This window comes from Eretmochelys imbricata, chromosome 3 (assembly GCF_965152235.1).
Source record: "Eretmochelys imbricata isolate rEreImb1 chromosome 3, rEreImb1.hap1, whole genome shotgun sequence".
In the NCBI taxonomy this organism is placed as follows: domain Eukaryota; kingdom Metazoa; phylum Chordata; order Testudines; family Cheloniidae; genus Eretmochelys; species Eretmochelys imbricata.
Genome location: NC_135574.1, coordinates 156,680,910 through 156,705,641, shown reverse-complemented (window position 1 = coordinate 156,705,641; position 24,732 = coordinate 156,680,910). Strand labels below are relative to the sequence as shown.

General features: G+C 40.5%; 1 protein-coding gene across 1 annotated transcript in view; it reads right to left on the bottom strand.

Annotated features, from left to right (window-relative positions):
- CDC42BPA (CDC42 binding protein kinase alpha) overlaps window positions 1-21,027 on the bottom strand; it is a 323,366-nt gene extending 302,339 nt beyond the window's left edge. The window contains exon 1 of the mRNA XM_077813661.1: window positions 20,349-21,027. Coding sequence (XP_077669787.1) covers window positions 20,349-20,526 — 178 coding nt within the window. The 5' untranslated portion in view covers window positions 20,527-21,027. The remainder of the gene's footprint in view (window positions 1-20,348) is intronic.
- Window positions 21,028-24,732: the final 3,705 nt, after the last annotated feature.

Here is a 24,732-nt window from a genome sequence, read left to right as displayed (position 1 = left end):
CCCCACTGATTAAGAAAAACATAAGCACCACCACTGTAAACTCTCCTATTCTGAAGCAGAGAGAGACTGCAAAGAGGACATCACAGCAACAAAGTCACAGAATGATGGCTCCAAATCTGTTAGGCAGACTTCTCTAGTAAACTTTATTACACTGAGAGGAGGAACATCAATTTACCATTTGGGAACTATATGAAGAGTTTTTTTTTTTTTAAATCACTAGTTTAAAAACACACACACACACACAAACACACAAACTTTCAGGTAGTCCCATAGTAAATAACCCTGTCCAAACCTTAATGCATACGAAGATACATCAGATGAATGAACCTAATCCTAGGTACTATTCTGCCACTGGATTGCTGTGTTTTAATAAATCATAGAACCTCTGTACCTCAGTTTCTCCACATATAAGATGATAATACTTACTCACCTTTATAAAGTACTTTTTGATATTTAGCAAAAGCCACTATACTCAAGTGTAAAGCATTATCTGTCCACAACTTTCTCCCTGACAACTTCTCTAGCTACAGAGAGCTCAAGAATGTATACACAACTCACATAAGGACGTCAATTAGTATCAAAATAGCGTGGTTCATAAGTGACTCCTCTGTTTCTGTTTATTTGGTTTAAACAGATTTGAAAGGACATGAGTAGGTGAAAATAGATTTTAAAAAACTAAACTTCTTTACATGATATTAATACTACCTTAGATTTAAAATAAATTCTGTTTTAACAATCTGATTTATTTTCTGTGTTTTTATAATGTTTGTTTATACCCTAGCACTTTGCTTGGAAACTAAATTAGTCATTTTCACCTTCTGTTTCCAATGTTGTTGCTGTTTCAGTTCAGAACATTTACAAATGAATGTTTAAAACTTCTCCCCAAAAAATGACTTTTTCCCCCCTCCAAATGTAAGGACATTTCTGTTCCTATTTGGTTTTGTAACCCCCACTTTATTCCCCTCTTTTATTTTAAGAAGCAATTTAAATTTAAGGTTTGCAACTACTGATAATATCCCTTTCAAAAAATTCTCTCTCTGAAAAGATGCCAAAATAATGATGTACAAAAATTTTTGCTTTGTAATGCAAATGAGCCAGACCAAATTCTGCTTGCATTTACATCAGTTTAAATTCAGAGTAATTCCTGTGGAATCAATGACGTAACTCCACATTTACATCTGTGTAATGGAGAGCAGAATTTGGCTCACAGATATTGCCTTCTTCTTACCAATATGAGTCATGATTTTGACCCCATCAGCGGTATGTCACCTCATGCTATTTAAACTATAAACACGAAAAAATTGTCCCAATTACTAGCATATATTTTCACACAGTCCATCTTTTCTATAAAGTAAATGAAACTGGCCTCTAAGATCCACTAGTGAGCCTGGCTACACTATAATACAGTACTTCAACGCCTGTACTTCCTTTAGTTAGTTGTACTGATTTTTTAAAATACTGATCAAAGGGGGTACAGTACACAAGCGGTTATTAGTCAATGCAGAACATTTACACTGTAAATTTTTAAACACCAAAAATTTGCAATAATCAATGGGGAGTCGACGTTGTTTAATACTGAAGACATTACTGTAGTTTGGTGTGCCTGAATTGGCTCCCATTGAAGCCTATGGGAGTTCTGACCCAGACTTCAATGGGAGCAAAGACAGGCCCCCTAAAGGATTATCAAAAACAATGGTCAGCACACCATGAAGAAGAAATCCTTGTAGCTTTGCCAGAATTACTTCATTCACCATATTCTCCCTGGTGCCGTTTTCCTCTGCCCTGTCCCACAGGAAATGATTTTGTACCCTTGACGCTATGATAGCAGTACAGATTGACCTTCCCACCCTGCCACAGCATTCTTTTCACAGCACTGATGTTCTTGGAGACTGAGAGGGAGGGAGAGAGAAAGAGAACTGGACAAGACAAGTTTAAGAGCACAAAACTGAAAAACTAAATTAAAAAAACAAGCACAGCTGGTAGTTTAACATTAGAAAACTGTCATGAACATCTACCAGCTCAGATTACTCAACTGTCTGTACTAGAATGGTTAAAATGATGCAAAAACTATTTTACTTTCTCATAAAAAAATTACTGGCCCCATGCAAGTGACCTCGTCTACCTTTGATAGACACACAAATGTTCTGTTACAAGAAATTATTTCCTTAAACTTGGGAGTGGAGGAGAGAACCAAGAAGCTGTACCATACCTCACAAGTGATCCAAGTTGTTAAAGAATTTGTTGATAAAACACAGCTATTCTCATTTATGAAAAGAGAATAGTTTAAATAGCTCTTAGATTAGTTTAAATAGCTCTTAGATACATCTCTACCCCGATATAACGTGGTCCTCGGGAGCCAAAAATATCTGATGGTGTTATAAGTGAAACCACATTATATCGAACTTGCTTTGGCCTTGAGCATTTCTGTTATTAATAGTCACTTCCCGCCCTGACTGACCCCTCAGAACCGCCGACCCATCCAACCCCCACCCCGCTCCCTTTCCCCTGTCTGCCCCACCCCCTATCCACATCCCCGCCCCCTAACAGGCCCCCCCAGGACTCCCACGCCCTATCCAACACCCCTGCTCCCTGTCCCCTGACCGCCCCGAGACCCTCTGCCCCTTATCCAACCCCTTGGCCCTGGCCCAGGACCCTTAACACACTGCTCAGAGCAGCGTGTCGGAGCCAGATACGCTGATCTGCCGAAGCACGCAGCCCTGCCCCCCAGAACACTGCTTTACCACGTTATATCCAAATTCATGTTATATCGGGTCCTGTTATATCGGGGTAGAGGTGTATTTGATTTTGCTGCAGATGAGCGAGTTAAAAGTGATAGTCTAAACTTCTAACAGTCTTACTACTTAAATAACAAGATAATATACAAATAAGTTAGGCAAGTTACACAAAAATCGCATTACAGTTTATGTGATATGAAGTTTTTATGGACAGTTCAGTACTGCAATACTCACAAGTTCTTTGTGCTTTAGAATCTAAGGCATCTTGCTTGAGAGATACCGGAGCAATTTACTCCATAGTTTGCAGCTTATGCAGTAGTTGCAGAAACAGAGGCATTTGTGATTAATATCATGACATCTTTTTTACACTCTTGACAAAACAGACTAACTGGCCAGAACAAGGACACGCGATTTAAAACAACTTTGCACGATTGCCTCTATCTTGCCAATAGTTTTGGATTTAAACCAACTAGTCACTGACTTGGACAGGGTGACAACCATGTGATCAACAGTAGTCAATTCTAAGGATACGTGATTCAGCAGTAAGAGGGCAAAACACCCTGGGGCTGTATCACTCTCTTGTATGGATAACCTAATGGGGAGGTGAACATAAAGTTCAAAGGATTAATCTCAAGGTATTTCCTGGAAGATGTGTCCGCTCAAGTGGGAATTTTAGGGAGTACAAAATAGATGGAAATATGGTCACTCAGCTCTGTGGTTCCCCAGGAATCTCATAAAGAGGAGACCCTGACATGCACGAGGGCAGGATGGGGCAACACGAAGGTTCAGCATCTCCATGCTTCTATTTGGTCCTTCCCTCTTTTCCCCAGACAGTACAGCTCCAGTATAAAGATGCTGCTCTTGGCTAAATCGGTCAGCTTTACAGTAGGAGTCATGGAAGAAGGGCCAGAGACATGGGTGAGTGCCCAGGGTGCTGTGGTCAGGGGCAGAACAACGTGGTCAAGAGGCTGCAGAAGGCCCGTGCCCACCTGGGGGGCAGGAGGAGGGGATAAAGGGGGCTGTGGGGCAGGAGCCAACTCTGCCACCACTCTACCTGCTGCCGCTCTGCCTGCTGGAGTGGCCATCCATTGCTGGGTGAGTAGTACATAAAAGGGCATCAAAGAAAGTTCACCTAGCGCACCATTTTCCCTAAGGCTGGCCCTGCATGGAAGAGACTTTGCAGTAGTTAATGCTGGCTCAGGCAGAATTAATTCTCAATGGGATATCTATGCAGATATTCATGAGGGAAGCAAGAGATGATGTTACAGAGAGCAGCTGGTCCCCAGCTTCCACCCCCCTCCCAACCTAACACATTACAAGTATATACAGCTAATGTGAACCAGCATCGTCATTAATAACACTTTTGACTGTAATTAGGTGCGTCAACCCCAATAGGAAGCAGAATTTTTCTTCATTGTCAGGTTACCAGAATTACTGATGGCCACCAACCAAAAGCCATATCCTTTCAGAAATTACTGAAAAAAGCAATTATTTAAAGTTTTATGCAGACAATGTTATTTCCCCCTCCTGCCCCCATCCCCCCCAAAACCCCTATGTTTCAGAATTAATGCTCCCTATCCAGGTGTTTAAACAAGCGTTTCAGCTAAACTAATAAAAGGGAGATTTTTTAGTCATCTCCTCACTCACTTCACAAGAAAAGCTCTACAGCGATTGCCTAAGGCAGTGCATGATCCATACACAGACACAAATCTACCTACTTATGTAGTTAAAATTATTGCAAGACAATGAAAAACAACACAAATGAAAAAAAGTCAACTTCATAACATGGTAACATATACCATACATCGTTGTTTCTTAGCAGCCATGATTTCATATAGTGGATTGTTTGTCTTTTTTAATATCCGAGTCTGAATTTTCATCCCTGACAAGATTTCCATCATTCCTCAGTTTTACAGACAGGTGTAATGCAAGACAGGTGTAATGCAAGAAAGCAGGTAAGGTACCAAATTTTTTTTAAACCCACTAGACAATTTTTAAAGGTAGTTTGGCCATTTTTTTTCATAAAGAGTTAATAAATAACTTTGGCAGATGCCACTGAAGTTTAAAACAGACCTACTATTTCTCTAGCCAATGGTGGGTTTTCTAGGCATGGGGGAAAAAACAAATGCAGTTTAAAAAAAAAATCTGAAATACAATGCCTAAAATGACAATAAGAAGTGTAGCTAGAATGAAGTTACATTTCTCCATAAACTTCTCTATTTGTATAAGAAAGCTGCTCCCATAACTTGCCTCTGACAGATCAAATCATGACAAGAACAACAAAAATGTCTTTTGTGTCAGACACTGCTGAGATTATAAAAGAACTCTTTCAAATTATCCCAAGACAGAATGGCATAGTTCATCAAGTGCTTTTCATGGGCTGGGGGAAATAACACAGCTGCTCTAAGTCTGCCAAGACAAGAATCAGTGTCTTTCAATTGAGCTATATCTAAGGCAAACAGGCTAAAAAAAATGGTCTTATCTCTGCACAACTGCCTTGTGGCACTTTCCATCTGAAATGCTAAAACTCAGATTTTTTGGGTGTGTTCAAGAACTATTTTAGGTAATTACCTTCGGGCTACAGAACACATGAATACATAGACACTTATTTGCAAGAAATATATATTATTGACATGAAATAACCCTTCTTTGGAATTCTATCCATACTTACAAAGTATACCATTTATGGAACAGAGAGTCCAGCTATTCCTATGGGAATCTGAAAACTCTCACTGAGCGTTACCTCAGTCAATATGGACATAGCAAAAATTGTGACTCAAAAACTGTACGTAGCCTGGTATAGTTCTCACAATGGCAGAAAAAGCAGCTAAACCAACACTGCACTAGAAAGCTAGAATAAGAATGCCAGTTTCTATTTGTCCCACTTGTTGCCATGAATGTGAATTGGCACAATATTTAAACAGAGCATTTCACTACAAAAGAGAGTGTGGTAAATGGGGAAAGAGCTATAATGAGGGAGAGTTGCAAGTACCATGGGACAGTGGTGTCCCAAAAGTACTAACACTATTATCTGTAACCATTGTGCAACCCAGATCACAAAAGTGTTCTGCCACCACCTTCCTCATTACAATGCAGATTTCTTTAACTAATAGTTTTTTTTAATTACCATTTCTCTCTGGTCTCTAAAAACCTGAACATTTGGATAATGATGTCCACATCGACATACCCTGAAATCAGTTTTGATTTTAATAAGCTCTTGTCATAAATATAAAGGGAAGGGTAAACACCTTTAAAATCCCTCCTGGCCAGAGGAAAAACCCTTTCACCTGTAAAGGGTTAAGAAGCTAAGATAACCTTGCTGGCACCTGACCAAAATGACCAATGAGGAGACAAGATACTTTCAGAAGCCGGAGGGGGGGAGAAACAAAGGCTCCCTCTGTCTGTATGATGCTTTTGCCGGGAACAGAAAGGAATGGAGTCTTAGAACTTAGTAAGTAATCTAGCTAGATATATGTTAGATTCTGTTTGTTTAAATGGCTGAGAAAATAAGCTGTGCTGAATGGAATGGATATTCCTGTCTGTGTGTCTTTTTGTAAGTTAAGGTTTTGCCTAGATGGATTCTCTATGTTTTCAATCTAATTACCCTGTAAGGTATTTACCATCCTGATTTTACAGAGGTGATTCTTTTACTTTTTCTTCTATTAAAATTCTTCTTTTAAGAACCGGATTGCTTTTTCATTGTTCTTAAGATCCAAGGGTTTGGGTCTGTGTTCACCTATGCAAATTGGTGAGGATTTTTAACAAGCCTTCCCCAGGAAAGGTGGTGTATGGTTTGGGGAGGATTTTGGGGGAAAGACGTTTCCAAGCGGGCTCTTTCCCGTCTGTCTGTTAGACGCTTGGTGGTGGCGGCAGCAATAAAGTCCAAGGGAAAAAGGAAAATAGTTTGTACCTTGGGGAAGTTTTAACCTAAGATTGTAAAAATAAGTTTAGGAGGTTTTCATGCAGGTCCCCCATCTGTACCCTAGAGTTCACAGTGGGGAAGGAACCTTGACAGCTCTGAAGACATTTCAATCAGTTTTCAGTTCTTAAAACACCAGAATTATGTAGGGAAATATAGAGATTACGCAGCAGCTATTTAGAGATGCTTCCTACCTAACACTAAGAGTTCTCCGAAAGTAGATATGGGATTTTGGAGCAGCGTTTTATGCTCTAGTGTTGATAAGGAAGCTCAGCAGAAGCACCTAGACTTGGCAAGAGACAACCAAAGATTTCAGATTATGAGTTAACCAGCAGAAGTTACTTTTCAAATACCTCTGGAAACACTAAAAAAATTTAAAATGGCAAAACCTGAAGTCAAAAGAGACAAAATGATGGAGCAATATAGCAGCAAATTTATTGGCAATCAGCACAGGAGAGATGGAGACTTGTTCAGTGAGTTATTGGACTCAAAACTGAAAATACCAAGTAGGTGTGCACAGACCCATACAAAAACTGGTATTATTAGTAGTATATTTAGTGAAGTACCAGCTAAAAATAAAAACCTAATGGGAGAAGCATTCATAGATTCAGAAATGGCAACATTCTAAATCAGCCTAAGCAGACTGAAGAATTCATTGTTTTGCCTGCACAAAGGACTACAAAAGACTGATCACAATGCTGAGGCATCTCTCCTACATGTTAGGAAACTAATTGTTCCTATCCACTACACACCAAGAGAGACCATCTTCTTAACTTTTACAAAAATGGAACAGATGTTCCCTGGCACATAAGTACATTCTGAAATTCTTATCTATCTTTACATTAGTTATATTTAAAGGCCTCTATCACCATGACATCTAAACAGTGACAATTTTATCACTTTCAAGATATCTGCAATACTTATATATTTGTATAAACATAAGGAGAGCTATGCACTATAATTTAATTCAACAGTGAGTACAGATAGTGTTTTGATGTATAAACGCCATTCAGTATCTCCTGCCACAATTGCCATGTACTTCTCCTTGCAAATAGTGGCAAGAAGATTTAGACATGCCCTGGTTGTGTGGCTCTAAGGAAAGTGCCAAGTCAAAGATGATGACCAGGTTACAAGTCTGAATGTCAAGGAGGGAGGTGCTGCTGTCCGTGGTGACTGAGAAAGTAGAGAAGGCCTGGGGAGGGGGAAGGGAGGATCAAGAGCTCAGTTTCAGCCATGTTGAGAAGGAGTTGACAGCTGGACATCTATCAGAAATCAGGAGTACAGGCTGAGATTTTGGTTTGGATGGAAGAGTGCACAGGTATATCTGTGAGCTATCAGCCTACAGATGATAGCTTAAGCTAGGTTTATGAATGAAATTACCTATAGTGTATGTAGCGGGCATTGAGAAGGGGCCAAGAATGAAGCCATGTGCCCCCCTGCCCAAAGTTTGAGCAAGGAAGAGGACCCCCCACTGAATGAATCACTAAAGAAGCAATCAGAGAGGCAGGAGAATAACCAATAGTTAGAAGACAGAGTCACACAGCCTGAGGGAAGGCAGAATTTCAAAATGAAGAACGTAGCTGACTGTGCCAAAGGTAACTTAGAGGTCAAGGAGGACAAGCATGAACTACTGGTTCTGAGCTTTGGCAAGGAAGGTGTTATGAGAGAGTTTGGTGAGAGTCATTTCAGTGGAGTGTAACGTGAGGAAGCCTGGCTGGAAAGGATCTAAGATGGAGCTGGAGGAAAGGAACTTGATACAGCAACTGCAGACAGCATGCTCAATGAGCTTAGAGATGAAGAAGGGGAGAGAATGGGGCAACAGCTGGAGAAGCAAGTGATGTCAAAGATGGTTTTTGTTTTCATAAAGACTTAAACATGCTTGTATTATGAAGAGAATGAACAAAAGAAGAGGGACACATTACGGAGAGAGGTGAGGGATGAGGTAAGAGTGGGGCAAGCAAGATCAGATGATTGAATGGGGCTGCTGATACATATGGGTTATAAGAAAGCTTAGCCTCAGTGACTGGGGAGGAGGTGGTGATGGTAGTAATGGTGGGGAGAGGCCCTTTCAATGGGGATTTTAACGTTATACCAAAAATACTAGAGAAACTGCTGTTGACCAGGTCCAGTAACGAAAATGTACTTCTCAGATCCTGACCTAACAAGACACTGATTCTAATCAAGGCCTCAAACTACTTAGAATTTCACAGGAAAAAGAAAACAATAAATCAGGAGCACTTTAAGCATAACCACTACTATAGACAAAATTTGAAATTGAAAATAAGAAACAAAAATGGTTGCACAACATTTTTCAAACACTTAATATTTCTTCAGCAATTTAACATGTCCTCCTCTCTCAACAACCAGTAATACGTTATGTGAACAGTTGCCATAAAATTCTAGTAATAAAACTATGATCAAATTACAGCTGAAATGCAAAAATTACTATTTCATGTAAGGTTTGAGTTTCAATATGACCTAAAAAAATAGTTTGATATAAGTAGGGCTGCAATTCAAAACCTTTTAAATAGGTGCTAAGAGCTGCGGAGTACTATGTACCTTCTACCTATCAAAAAGTTAATCCTCGAGAATAAAAGAGGTCTAACTAAGTTGTGCAACAAACTAACTTAAATGAAACTGTAAATCTGGATACGGATAAGGAAGATTTATGAAACAAAGTCTTAAGAGTCTGGGTGCAACTCATGTGGATTTTATCCATGGTAACTGCTAGTAAACCTTATTAGACTGTATTACTAGGAATAAAGTAAACTGACCTGTCTGAATAGAGGGTTTTTGCACCTATTAAGCCTAATGTCATCTTTAAACTAGTTGAAATAAAAATCCTGCAGTGAGCAAAAAGTTTCACATGGTTAAATCAGTTGCAGTTTTTAAAAATTTTTGTCCCCATCAGTAACATTCCCAAGCTCAATTAGGATTTTAAGAAAACAAGTATGTGGAGGTAACTTGGCCAAGAAAGGAACAAAATATTCCGTATGTTCAGCCAGAAAAAGGAACTCTGTTTAAACTAATGTAAATAATATACTCATGGAAGTTTTTTCCCCAAAAAGACAAAACCAAGGCAGTGTTCTAACATTACAATCTTCAGAATACCATATAAGATTTCTAACCCACAGTCTCAAATACCTACTCTACCCAGCACTGAAATAGTCCATTCACTATCTATGTTTTGCTACTTGGCAACAGCAACTAATTATTTCTGGTTTCAGAGTAGCAGCCGTGTTAGTCTGTATTCCCAAAAAGAAAAGGAGTACTTGGTGCCACAGGTACTCCTTTTCTTTTTAATTATTTCTGGATGTTTCCTATACAGATTGATCAAAGTTATGGCAAAATAGATAACTGCTGTTTTTAAATATAATTCAGGATGTTAGAATATTGGCTAATACTATGAAAAGAACTAGCCTCAAGGTCAGGGGTGGCCAACCTGCGCCTGAGAAGGAGCCGGAATTTACCTATGTACATTGCCAAAGAGCCACAGTAATACCTCAGCAGCCGCTCCCCCCCACAGGCTCCGGTATGAAACTGTAGAAAAACCTGAGTGTCTCTGGATTAAGTTTAGAAGCGTGAGCAACAAGGGTGATGTCATGGTGGGAGTCTGCTATAGACCACCGGACCAGGGGGATGAGGTGGACAAGGCTTTCTTCCAACAACTAACGGAAGTTACTAGATCGCAGGCCCTTGTTCTCATGGGAGACTTCAATCACCCGGATATCTGCTGGGAGAGCAATACAGCGGTGCACAGACAGTCCAGGAAGTATAGGGGACAATTTCCTGGTGCAAGTGCTGGAGGAACCAACTAGGGGCAGAGCTCTTCTTGACCTGATGCTCACAAACTGGGAAGAATTAGTAAGGGAAGCAAAAGTGGATGGAAACCTGGGAGGCAGTGACCATGAGATGGTCGAGTTCAGGATCCTGACACAGGGAAGAAAGGAGAGCAGCAGAATACAGACCCTGCACTTCAGAAAAGCAGACTTTGACAACCTCAGGGATCTGATGGGCAGGATCCCCGGGAGAATAACATGAGGGGGAGAGCTGGCTGTATTTTAAAGAATCCTTATTGAGGTTACAGGGACAAACCATCCCGATGTGTAGAAAGAACAGTAAATATGGCAGGCGACCAGCTTGGCTTAACAGTGAAATCCTTGCTGATCTTAAACACAAAAAAGAAGCTTACAAGAAGTGGAAGATTGGACAAATGACCAGGGAAGAGTTACAAAAACATTGCTCGGGCATGCAGAAGTGAAATCAGGAAGGCCAAATCACACCTGGAGGTGCAGCTAGCAAGAGATGTTAAAAGTAACAAGAAGGGTTTCTTCAGGTATGTTAGCAACAAGAAGAAAGTCAAGGAAAGTGTGGGCCCCTTACTGAATGAGGGAGGCAACCTAGTAACAGAGGATGTGGAAAAAGCTAATGTACTCAATGCTTTTTTTGCCTCTGTCTTCACGAACAAGGTCAGCTCCCATACTGTGCTGCCCAGTGCAGCAGTCTGGGGAGAAGGTGACCAGCCCTCTGCGAAGAAAGAAGTGGTTCAGGACTATTTAGAAAAGCTGGATGAGCACAAGTCCATGGGGCCGGATGCGCTGCATCCGGGAGTGCTAAAGGAGTTGGCGCATATGATTGCAGAGCCATTGGCCATTATCTTTAAAAACTCATGGCGATCGGGGGAGGTCCCGGACGACTGGAAAAAGGCTAATGTAGTGCCCATCTTTAAAACAGGGAAGGAGGAGGATCCGGGGAACTACAGGCCAGTCAGCCTCACCTCAGTCCCTGGAAAAATCATGGAGCAGGTCCTCAAAGATTCAATTCTGAAGCACTTAGAGGAGAGGAAAGTGATCAGGAACAGTCAGCATGGATTCACCAAAGGCAAGTCATGCCTGACTAATCTAATCGCCTTCTATGATGAGATAACTGGTTCTGTGGATGAGGGGAAAGCAGTGGATGTGTTGTTCCTTGACTTTAGCAAAGCTTTTGACACTGTCTCCCACAGTATTCTTGCCAGCAAGTTAAAAAAGTATGGGCTGGATGAATGGACTATAAAGGTGGATAGAAGGTTGGCTAGATTGTCGGGCTCAACGGGTAGTGATCAATGGCTCCATGTCTAGTTGGCAGCCGGTATCAAGTGGAGTGCCCCCAGGGTCGGTCCTGGGGCCAGTTTTGTTCAATATCTTCATTAATGATCTGGAGGATGGCGTGGATTGCACCCTCAGCAAGTTTGCAGATGACACTAAACTGGGAGGAGAGGTAGATACATTGGAGGGTAGGGATAGGATACAAAGGGACCTAGACAAATTGGAGGACTGGGCCAAAAGAAATCTGATAAGGTTCAACAAGGACAAGTGCAGAGTCCTGCACTTAGGACGGAAGAATCCCATGCACCACTACAGACTAGGGACCGAATGGCTAGGCAGCAGTTCTGCAGAAAAGGACCTAGGGCTTACAGTGGACGAGAAGCTGGATATGAGTCAATAGTGTGCCCTTGTTGCCAAGAAGGCCAATAGTATTTTGGGATGTATAAGTAAGGGCATTGCCAGCAGATCGAGGGACGTGATCGTTCCCCTCTATTCGACGTTGGTGAGGCCTCATCTGGAGTACTGTGTCCAGTTTTGGGCCCCACACTACAAGAAGGATGAGGGAAAATTGGAAAACATCCAGCGGAGGGCAACAAAAATGATTAGGGGACTGGAACACATGACTTATGAGGAGAGGCTGAGGGAACTGGGATTGTTTCGTCTGCGGAAGAGAAGAATGAGGGGGGATTTGATAGCTGCTTTCAACTACCTGAAAGGGGGTTCCAAAGAGGATGGATCTAGACTGTTCTCAGTGGTAGCAGACGACAGAATGAGGAGTAATGGTCTCAAATTGCAGTGGGGGAGGTTTAGGTTGGATATTAGGAAAAACTTTTTCACTAGGAAGGTGGTGAAACACTGGAATGTGTTACCTAGGGAGGTGGTGGAATCTCCTTCCTCAGAAGTTTTTACGTTCAGGCTTGACAAAGCCCTGTCTGGTATGTTTAGTTGGGGATTGGTCCTGCTTTGAGCAGGGGGTTGGACTAGATGACCTCCTGAGGTCCCTTCCAACCTGATATTCTATGATCAGCTGCCCCCCACCTGTCAGCAGCCCTGATGATCAGCGCCTCCCACTCCCTCCCCATGTGGCATGCAGGAGGCTCTGGGAGGGAGGGGGAGGAGCGAGGGCGTGGCAGGCTCAGGGAAGGGGACAGGAAGGAGCAGGGGCTGTGGCAGAGTAGGGTTGAGCAGTGAGCACCGTCCCCCAGCACACTGAAAAGTTGGCACCTGTATCTCCAGCCCCGGAGTTGGTGCCTATGCAAGGAACCGCATATTAACTTCTGAAGAGCCGCATGCAGCTCTGAAGCCACAGGTTGGCCACCCCTGCTCAAGGTAAACATTAATGTATAGATCATCCTCTAAAAAACAAGCACAGCCATACAGTAATTATAGAAGTAATAATAAAACAAAGGGATAAGAAATTGATCGCAGAACACAAGCTTTCGTGACCTAAAGCAATTAGCATAAGTATAAGGCCTTACAGCCTGAGTAAGAGTAGTTGCTCAATACACTGGCATAAGTAAGCAAACAAACAGTGACCTAAAGTTACAAGATGGCACAAGATTTTGTTTATTGTTTTGTAACACTCAAGTGTTGCAAGAAGGCAACATGTACCAGTTTTAAGAGTATTTTTTGGAGGAAACATTAGCAAATGCTTAATCGCAGGTAACCATAGTAGTACAACTGATATATATGTTCATGAGTTTATCTTCATTACTATACTAACCTACAGGATAACATTATGTGAGTGAGCAAGTTAAAATATGGTAAAGGAGAGATGAGCTATGCATACATATGCCTGTGAACCACCAAGGTCTATAAAACATCCTGGTCTCAGGTACAGCCATTGGGAGTTCTTCATCGGCGTGCATCTACACTTTATCTGTCTCAACTTTTAGAACTCTTCCCAAGAATAGAGTGAGTATATACCTATAATGGTACTGGCTGTATTAACAGTGTTGTATTACATCACTTTACTTGTCTGGATTTGTTTACTTATTGGACTAATCATTTTAATAATAAAAATTTTACAATTACAGAAGATTTTCCCTGAGTGTGAGTATTATTGTCACTGTCATGCCCCCCTGGGGTTCCCAAAGCAGTAATACTGATAATGCTGGGCCTAAACTTAGGTCAAGAACCTACTAAATTTCAGAGTGTTACTTGGGGATTCTAAATCAATAAATCAATCAATAGATCAGGCAAGACAAGGGAGAGGGGTAATTTGCAAAAGGGCCTCCATCCATTTTGTGCTTGGAGTTTTGCACCTCCATCTGAATAGCAGTAGCAAGTTTGAACAGCTGCACCTATAACTACCCAACCGTGGGTGGAAATCAAGTGGCTAGAAGTGAAGCTACTCATTTTTGCAGCTGCAGTTCATATTACAGGAGACAATATGTGAGTGCAAATTGTATCTGCAAACAAGAAAGAGGCAGGGCCTCTCAGTCTGCTGAAAAACATAGCCCAAATTATTTAATATATTGAGCTAAATAAACTCATTAACCTTATAGCACTATATCTTTGTGAATTATTTATGTACCATAGGATATAAAAGATGTAGTTTAGTATAATTTATTTATATTTAGTGTGTGGCAGGAGGGGAGAAGAGTTTAATTTTGATACATATACTGCATTGTAAATTAAACTGCACCTACCTCACACTGAGCTTATGGATTTGTACAGAGATCTTTAAACAGTCCAAGCAGAATATTTAAAAATCAAATCATGATTTTATACCACAAATAAAATAACGTATTAACACTTTAGCCTGAAAAATGTTTTATCCCGATTAGTTTATTAATCATGGCATGAGGATTATGCCACAGTTGACATAATATCTCAGATAATTATATTTCTCCTTTCATTTCTGTTAAACTAAAGCATGCTAAGAATTTCCATATGGAATAAAAGAATTCCTAATTCCTGAAGATGATGTGCTAAATGTTAGTGTGCTGTTCTCATTCATCAAACAGCACTGTACTCCTTTCAAATCAAAAACAATCTACACTCTCAAACTACACAAAAGCGCCAAAAAGAGCCCAATGGTGCAGCCCATGAATAGCTGCAAATGCAGCTGACCTGCTCATAAATTCTGATGGATTTTTTAAACAAATACAATAGTCTAAAAATTAAAGTCTTGGGATACCTTGAGTTTGAATATTTAAGAAACTGACTGACAGCTCAGTGGGTTAATACATTACTCTTTGGCAGATTGACTTAAAATCCTAAACTAAGTAAAATGGAGTTTGGTAGTCTCACAGTTCATTTGACCACACAGTAATTATTGCCTTGTTTACCATAATTGGTAATCAAGACAGAAAAAGGTGTGCTAAAATCTTACATGGTTTATAATATAAGATGGCTCAAGCTGCTATTATTGTTCTCACTTTCATGTACACTAAATTCACTTATACTTTATACAAAATAATTTGGTATAGAAATTCACAAATTACTCTGATAAAAGATACAACTGCAAGACAGAAACCTCTATTTGGCAATACAAGAGACATTTGAAATTCCAAATGTATAACAAATACAATTGAACCTTAATAATTCATATGAATGACTGGTGAGGGGACCCATTAGGAATTATGCTCCAGATATTTGTGAATTAAGCTCCAATCCTGCAAGGGCTACACACACATAGCCCCCATACTCAGCCCCTACCCCCCAGTCAATGTAACTACTCACGATTAACTACCTGTTTAACTACCTTGCTGAACTGAAGCCTTAGCTCTTCTTAGCTAATCCTGCTCTTACTGAAGCTAATAGCAATATTTTTAATAATTTCAATTAGACTAAAGACTAGGTCCTAAATGAATAAAACATACACACACCAGGACAATTCCTGAGAGAATGTAATTTATTTTGAAAAGTATAATTTATTTTTAATTATTTCTAATACCTTATATACTACCAATTATATTGGAGAATATTTTATAAAAACAATGAACTCTTTCAGTAACACAAGACTTAACTAAAACGCTCAGCTAGTCTGTGTTTGCAGAGAAGTGCGGTCTGACTAAGGGGTTTGTTTGGTTTATGTTGTTGTGGGGTTTTTTTGTTTGAATTATCAGGTTTGCTTATACATACAAGCACAAACATGACTAAACTGTACCTGACAACTCCTGTTATTTTTGCCATGACCTACAAAGGATTGAACAACTGATATGAGACACAGAGAGTAGGTTTGTTTGTTTTTTAAAAGACAAATGATCTAAAAAAACTAAAACAAAAAACAAACCATGAATTCTCTCATACTTCTATGTGCATTTATGTTAAACTATTCAGAAATTTAAATCTTTAAAATTGTCTTAGCAAACAGTTGTAAATTACAGAACTGTTATTTTTACAGGACTAAAAAATAAAGATACATGTCCCTCTTCCAGTCTCAATGGCAACAGTTACACTCTAAAAACTGGGCTGCCATCATCAATGTTGCTGATGCACACACAAAAAACCTATAACTGTTTCATGCCATTAAAAATAAAGTGAGGAAAATAAACTTCACCTATCAGAAACAGAAAAAAAATGGTAGTGAAAGTCATTTTATATTTCTAATACAAGTTAGAGATGAAAGACTTTTACATACAGTCATCTACTTCATTCCTCTGTTAGTGCTTTTTTCCCCTCCTTCTGTATATTTTGGAAGGCTTTCTTTGATCTAGATTTAAAGTTTCCTAAGCAATGTGACTCTCTTCACTTTTCTTGAGACTATTCGAAATCAATCTCACTATAAGAAAGTATTTAAAAAGTGAAGAGCAAAAAAAATTTATAAACCTGATTTTTTTTTTTTTTAAATAAACACCTCCTCTTTACTACTATTTTTCTTCTTATAATCCCCTGCATCCTGGCCTGCACCCCCCAGGCTTGTAAGCATCAATGAAAACCATTGCCGTTATAGAAAAGAAAAACAACATGCCTGGCATTCTCAATCTCTCCTGCTGGCAGTCTCCAGTTGCTGCAACTAGAGAATCTCTCTATTCTGAACCAGAAATACAATTGACCATCAAAACTAAAACCAGTTTGCACACACAGTACACAGAGTGGGACCAAGTCTGGCTATATCATTTATTTCCAAGATTCATGCTGATTAACTCTCAGAACTCATTCACACTGACTGTTTCCATCAATGAGTTATGTAATCTATTTATTACTTGACAGAAATAAATGATGAATATATAATCAAGCCATATTACATTGTATGTCATATCATTGATAAAATATGAATACATGGGGAGAAGAAGTTTTATTTTAAGTCTAACCTAGGATTTAAAACAAAAACAGATTCTTAAATCACAAAATAATTAGCCTGATACTTCAGGTTCTTCTAATGTCTCTTACCATGATGAAAAAAGGATGGAAAGCTAAACAAAACACATGCTTGTTACACTGAAATTAGCTTCCCCTCCCCCAGTTTAGCAAGTTACATTCACCACAGCAATTCAAAAATAAAAGCTGAAAAACCTGGTTAAGATGTCCATCATTACTACGTTGCTTCACTTTATAAGTAATCATAGTATTGAATAAGAACAGATAACACAACATTCTTAACTAAATATAGCTGCAGTAATACTGCTATTGCTAAGGTTATGTCAACTTTTCCATTCTAAACCTCCTCCTAACCCTCTTCCAAGAGTTTATAACTCCATTATAAATATTCAACCTGGCATGAAATTTAACATACAAAGACTCGTTCCTGAAGCAATTTTTTTAAACCCAAAATCCCAACTCTTCTCCCGACCCTCTCCAGAAAAACAAAAATCTATTCACATGTTTTTAACTTACAGGAGTGCATAAAAACTGGAAGTTCACTGACTATTCCCCCCCCCCCACACACACACACACACACTGTAACTTAGTATACTAAGATTTTTTTAAATGAAATTTGAAAGACATTATTGAAATCTTCAAACATGATGGTACAACTTGGAGGAGGCTTTTTACTCTTTTTTTTTTAAATATTCATAGCTTGTGCTCAATAATAGGCTAAAAATATACAAAGCTTTGATTCTGCAATACACATGCGCTTAACTTTATAATCGTGAGTGCCTGGAAAAGAATGTGAACCAGTCACTCCTTCATCTGCACAAGTTGGCAACTGACAAGAATGACCCTCATTTGTGTGACTTCTTAGTCCCCACTAATTTTGATGGGACAAGTCACAGGGCCATAGGTCCCAATCTTGCAAAATGCTCTTTGCCAATAGATTTCTGCACCCACTTCCAATAGAAGCAGGATCTGGCCCCTAATCAATTTTAGTCCACTGATGAAAAACAGATTGAAATGCTTTGCATTTGTTTAAGACTTTTCATCTGAGTAGCTCCAAGTGATTTACAAACTGTAGCTCTCTCAACTCCCCAGGAGAAAAGTAGATATTATACTCCCCATCCACAAAATAGGGAAGCTGAGAGAGAGATGTGAAATGACTTGCATGTGTCACTGACAGAGCCAGAAGGAGAATGAGATTTCCTGGCTGCCAGCCCTATGCTCAGACCACTATCTCAATGGTGCCTCTGACATTAAATACATGTGTAACTGCCCCCACCTCCACCCACTATCACTGTCCCTTTTCTGAACTGATAAGTGTGTGAGTGTGACTACCTTACAAAAAAAGAAGCAGGTAACTCTTTATTACACTCTAATACCTAAATATAATGAGACATCTCAACAACCACCCAACCCTGCAAACCCTTACTCATGTGAGTAATTAGTGAAGTTAGTGGGAATACTTGCTTGAGAAAGCACTACTCACATGCGTATGGGTTTTCAGGGTAAGGGCCTCATTCGATAAGTCACCTCCCTTGTGCCTCAGTATCAGAGGACACTGTTGCAACTTTTCATTCTTAACCAACCCTTGACAAACCTATTTGAAATTTACAAGTTAAAAATCAGAATGGCAAGTGCTATGGCAGACCCTTGCCTATAAACAATGTAGAAATTCACCCTCAAGTGGAGAGAGTCTTTGGGGTGGAGCTCTTGCAAGAGGAGGAGAAAAGGGTGGTAAAGCAGAAAATAGTTCCAGAAACCAGGCATACAAGAGCGTTTATTGCAGTCTTTCCAAAATAGCATTTGATTTGTTTTTGCACTATCAAAAGTAATCTAGTAGATCCCTCACAAACCTAATGTAAAAATTTGCAATCAATGTCAGAATCAGATGTCAAGTGACTATCACTGCATGATGTAAGTACCAGCAATCAATGTGGAAAGTTCTAAAAACTCCATTATCCCGCTCCCATTGATATCTTTAACCTATTTACAGGATATCAACTTGCCAAACCAATGAACCCTTGATAGCACAATAAATTCTCCAATGTAAGACTTCTTTGGAGCCACTAAATTTTAAAAAACATTCCCTGTCAGAGAATATGGCAAACATCTGTCACAGTACTAATTTTAGAGCATGAATTCTTAAAGTATTAAAAATTTACCTTTTCAGCTTGTCAAAATGTGTTAAATTCTGCTATTCAGGTTAATAAAAGCACAAGACAAATATAATTATGAAGAGTTCAAGAATTTCAATTATTGAGTCAGATATTCTTTCCATGTCAGTATGAATATAGGAAAGAGCACACAAATAAAATTAGCAAACAGTGCAGAACTGCTTAGTATGTTTTGATAACTGACCCAACAATAATCTTCCTTCAATGACTTCATTATGAAGACTCCAGCTAGCTGTTTAACATATATAATGCTAATTATGAAGATTGGAAAGGTGTTCTTAAAGACAGCAGTCTGCTTATGTACATTTTGTGAAATATAGATGACAAAGATTTTATATTCAATTTAAAAGTACAGCATGACTTTGAAGCTTGAAGGTCACATACAGTAACTGTCCTCATCAGGATTCTTATGTGAGACTGTATCTTCTGTGCTACATCTATATTTAGAAGAAAAAAACAGGACAACCTGCCCTATCATGAATTCAGGAAAGTTCAGCCACTAATTATCATCATTAATCTATTTCATTAAAAATTCTAAGCAGTCTATTATTGTGCTAAATCTCAAAATAGCAAGAAAAAAAGAAGACAAGTTGACTCAGGACTCTGCTTTCCAACTTTATTTTCCCTACCAGAAACCAAGCATTATATTCAGGTCAGCAATGACCTTAGGTAACAGATGACATATTTTCTCTATTTTAACAAACATTTCAAATGCATATATCATTTAAGAAGGTTGGCTTTTTCCACCCCTCTCTCCTATCAATGCTTTTTACTTTAATAGACCATAAATTTGATTGCACAGAAAAGTTACAGAACTGTGCACTTGTCTTTTTTCCTATCAGGGGATCTACCCAGCATCATCCTAAAAAGCTTCAAATTCAAAAAATTACATTAGGTGGCCTAAAACAAAAAAAACTCCACATGCCAGAAGCCGGTGGTGTCAAAAGATGAATTCTCATCTTTAGTGAAAACTTCACCTGTGATAACTGATGTGAAATTATTGTAATAAATACGATTAAAAAACTGTAAAGTACAGATATTATAAGACTCTTGAATAAAACATGGGCTATAAACAGACCCCAACTATACATGTATAACATAGTGACACACTACAAAGCACATGTGAACATGTAAAGGATGCAAACAAAGTAAGTATGTTCAGACTTACCCCATTCTAGATACTCAAGAATATTCTTCTCTCTCCTCAGGGGGGAATTATTACATTCATCATAAAGGCAGATGAGTATATCCAGCAAGGTTTCCACACTGAAGCACTGCCCATTAGTCCGAGTTGGCCCATCCAAAATAAACTGTTCCAACTGCCTCAAACGCACCTCTCCAGACATGGTTGTTTCAGTTTGTACTGGGGTTTCTTTTTTAATTATTATTATTTTTAAAAAAAAAAAACTTTTAAATGGATTGTTAAAAAAGAAAATCAACAACGTATGTTTTTAAAACAAATGTCAATGTAGCAAAGGTGGTGCTGAATTTACAATCCACCTCAGTGTTCCTAGTCTGAAAACTGAATCTCGGTCAGTTTCACTAATATACACACACATATACAGTATATACACATTTGACTGAAAAAAGAGTTATCCTAAAAAAAAATATTTTAATACTTTTAAAAAGAAAGAAAAAATATATCGTCACTCTTGACATTTAAATAATAATAATTACAATGAAATTCACCAAGACTGACACCAATTTTATCATATATAGAGCAATAGATATATTTATATATTTAAAAAGGTCTTCATTCAAAATTCAAATCATGCAACATAATCCTGAAAAGAATCCCACTGCATCACTAAAGTGTAAAAGCCCCATTCAGTTTGCATCAGCAATTCACTTCCCAGGAAGGAGCAGCAGAAGGAAAAATATATAAAAGGAAGAAGAAAATTAAATGCATAGAGGAGGGGAGGGAAAGGGCTACAAAATACCCACCACCTCCACCTCCTCCTCCAGCACCACTCGGTAAATGCATCAGTGGCAATTTCTTCAGAAGGGTGGGGGGAACAGGTCGCTGGAAGCAGCCCCTCCTCAGGGCTCAGCCAAGTCCTGTCTGAGGAAGGCTTTTCCTTTCTCCTCCTCCTCCTCAAGGAGTCTCCTTTTAAGGCTTTTCAGTGATCCCCAAAAATAAAAGGCTTCATTCCCCCACCTTCTTCTCTGCTGTGTGTGGAGTGGGGCGCTAACCAGCCCCCGAAATACCAGCACCACCCAGGGAAGGTGGGGGGGCAGGCTAATAACCCTGTCAAATCCTTCCCATGTCTGTGCGTGTCCTCCTGCCGGGTGTCTGCCCGGGGAGCGGGGTGCCCCCCTCCTGCTGGAGGAGATTAGAAGACACTGGACATGTAAGGCCCCCAGGTGCTGGGAAGTGCTGCTGCCGGTGTTTTCAATCCAGGGGATGGAGAGATGCTGCCCCGGCTTCGCCCCACCGGGCTAAGGGCATCTTCCTCCGGCGGGGGGCAGGGAGGGCTCACAGCCTGCGCCCCGCTTTCCGCTCCGCCGGCTCCTGCTCCTCCACACGCCCCCCCCCTTCGCCGGCCCGGCTCCCGGGTCTCCCCCTCACTCACACCCACAGGCGGCGGCGGCCGCTCCTGCTGCTGCTGGGCTCTCAGGATCCAACATGGCGGCCTCCCCAGCCCTAGCGGACGGAGCAGCCGCGGCGCACAGCTGCAGAGAGCGGCGCTGAGCCTGGGAGCTGCTGCTACTGATGGGATTCAGGGCGGGGGGCGGCGGGGGGAGCCGTTGCTGCAGCAGGGAATGCAGGGATACAGGCGGACTGAGGGAGGGGGGTAGGAAGAGGAGGAGGAGGGGAGACCAGGATGCAACGCCCCGAGGGCTACTGCAGGAGCTGCGAGCTCGTAGTCGCTCCTTGGTGGAGCTGGATGGCTTCCCTCGCTCACCCCCGCATCATGGAGCCCCCCTTGCTGCTGTGCCACTTCTTTCTCATACCCCGTCCTCTTAGTCCCCCCGCTCCAAAAAAAAAAGAAGCGGTGGGCGTGGGACCCACCTAGCCCCAGCTGCGCCACTGGCTCCCTAACTTCTGTCCCCATGGTCCCTGCCCTTTGCTGCTACCTGGGCTCTTTCATTGTCCTTTCATTGGCAGTTTTGTCATTTCTCTAATTACGCCCTTCCTCCAAAAAATAAAGAAAGGATGCCCTGTTTCAGCTGAGGGGCCAGAGGGCAGTGTGAGGCATGCTACTTGTCTAACTAGAAGCCGTGCCTCGTTATTAGAAATGCTTCAGGTGCTAATACTAACCCTGTTACATTCAAAAATCTTCAGATTTAGTCTCTTAACATATACCTGATCATTCATGGTGAGAACATCTACATGTATACACAACACCTTCCACTCCAAAGGATCGCACAATGCAATGCAAGCTAATACGCACCAGGGATCACTTTCCTCAGCACTGAAATTCAGCCATCTCTGGGGTGGAAAATGGCAGCTGTTTAATAGCACATGGCAATGCCATTCAGTGTAAAGATGCCATGTGAAGAATGCAATATCTAATTGAACCTCCAAGGGCGGGAGGGTTAAATAAATGTCATCTCCAAGAAACATTAGAGCTTAAACTAACCACCTTACCACCAGAAGTCAGAAGAGCAAGGAAAAGAAAACACTGTTGGGGTTTAGACCCATCCAGCAAAGGCTTAGCAGAAAAGGTGAACTTGTACTATTCTCTGAAGGCTAACTAAGTAGCTCTGTTGGAATTCCAGAGGTAAGGTCCCTCCAGTGACAATGCCCTTCCTCCTATCTTTGGGTCTGCATGTCTGGGGTTGGACTGTCAGCAAAAGTGCTTCAGCTGGTCTCGGTCACAACTATGGTCAATACAATACTGGCATTTTCTACCTTAGCCTTCCTACCGGGTAACATAAAACACTAAGGGTTTTATTTGTACCAGTATGTGCAAAAGAACAAGAAAACACAGATAAAGATTAATCATTACATGATCAAGATTCAAAAGAGAACCTCCAAAGCATTTTCCCTACGTTTACAGATAGATGAGTCTTTTCTGTAGCCTAAAGTTACTTAAGGCAGCATCTTATCTGTAAACCCTGTGGCCTGAAGCTATAGAGGGTAGGGATGGGAGCTCCCTCATCCCTACTATCATTTGCTGGTGAACAGGAGAAACAGCAAATGGAATAAGCTCCATAGGAGAAGAAGCTCTCTGCTACCATCTGTTGGTGAATAGAGCTGCTTTATAAGCTGTTTATCCAGAACTCCAGATAGAAGTTCTATAAGGAAGGAGTGCTCTACTCCCAACTATCCGTGAACAGGGGAAAGTACAATTACAGAGAGAATTAATTTGTATAAGCTTCCTATCCAGAAATCCTCAATCCTCTTTGCACTTTGAGAACTCACCAACACTGTACATGCTCTGAATTGCTGGCATAATGGGACTGAACTGAAAAAGAGAGAACAGTGGATTCCAGTTTGTGGTAGGGAATGTATCCATCATGGCATGGACTCTGTTCAAGGGTCCTATAATGGAAGACAGAAAGCAGAGGGGAGAGTGCTGAAGTCACTCTGTTGAAGCTGCAGAGGGCAGCAATGGAGCTGAATGAACTCTGCTGAAAGGTCTCCTACCCACCATCACTAAAAACTGTATTAAGTGGTGGAGCCTCAGGTGTAAATCAGGTAAGTACTTCCCCAAGGGCCTGGAGACAGGTCTGCCTCACAGCAATCAGTCTCTGGGACTGCACCATCTACCAATGCCAAACTGTGAGTGGGATGTAGCAGTCAAGGAAGGGAGGACAGTGACATATTTAAGAGACATTTGCATATGAGATATTTATGCTGATGAGTGGAGAATGAATTTAAGGGAGTACTGCTAAAGACACCCTGGTGGTGTGGGTGTTTCACTTATTCATTTATATATATTGTTGCTGTGTTTTGCTATGTTAACGCTATGTTCCCTTCTTCCCAATAAAATATTTCCTAATTTTATACTGAGACTTGTGCTTGCAAGTGGGGAATTATTGCCTGTTAAGGTGCCTACTGAAGGTATCTAGTTTTCCCCAGGTTTCTGAGTGGGGACTTGAGCGGGTAGTGTTTGTTAATTTTAAGAGGACACGCATGACATTTGAACCCAGCACTTGCTGCCGGCAACACCTGGCAGAAAGTTACACATCATACCAGGTCTTCTTGAAGTGCTTTCAGTCAAATTCTTCCTCCTTAGAGCTCAGCTGAAGGCAAAATGTGTCTTTCTCTGATTCACAGGTGGCTCTATTTCACCCCCAGCAATTATTTCCTCTTTCCAGGCAATTGCCTATTCTAGAATTCCTACATGCAAAAGTATACAGGTGATTTCCATTACAACCCATTACATCACCTGAAGAATATCTCTAGTCACCAGTTCTGTCACACAAGCCATGAGGAATCTAATCCCCCTATAACAAATGAATAAGGAGCAATACTTAATATTTATACAATGGCATTTTTCATCTTCACAGCTTTGCCCATATGCTAACTGTTTAATTCTCACAAAACCTCTATGAGGTAAGAAGTATTAACATCCCTGTTTTGCAGGTAGGGAAACAAACAA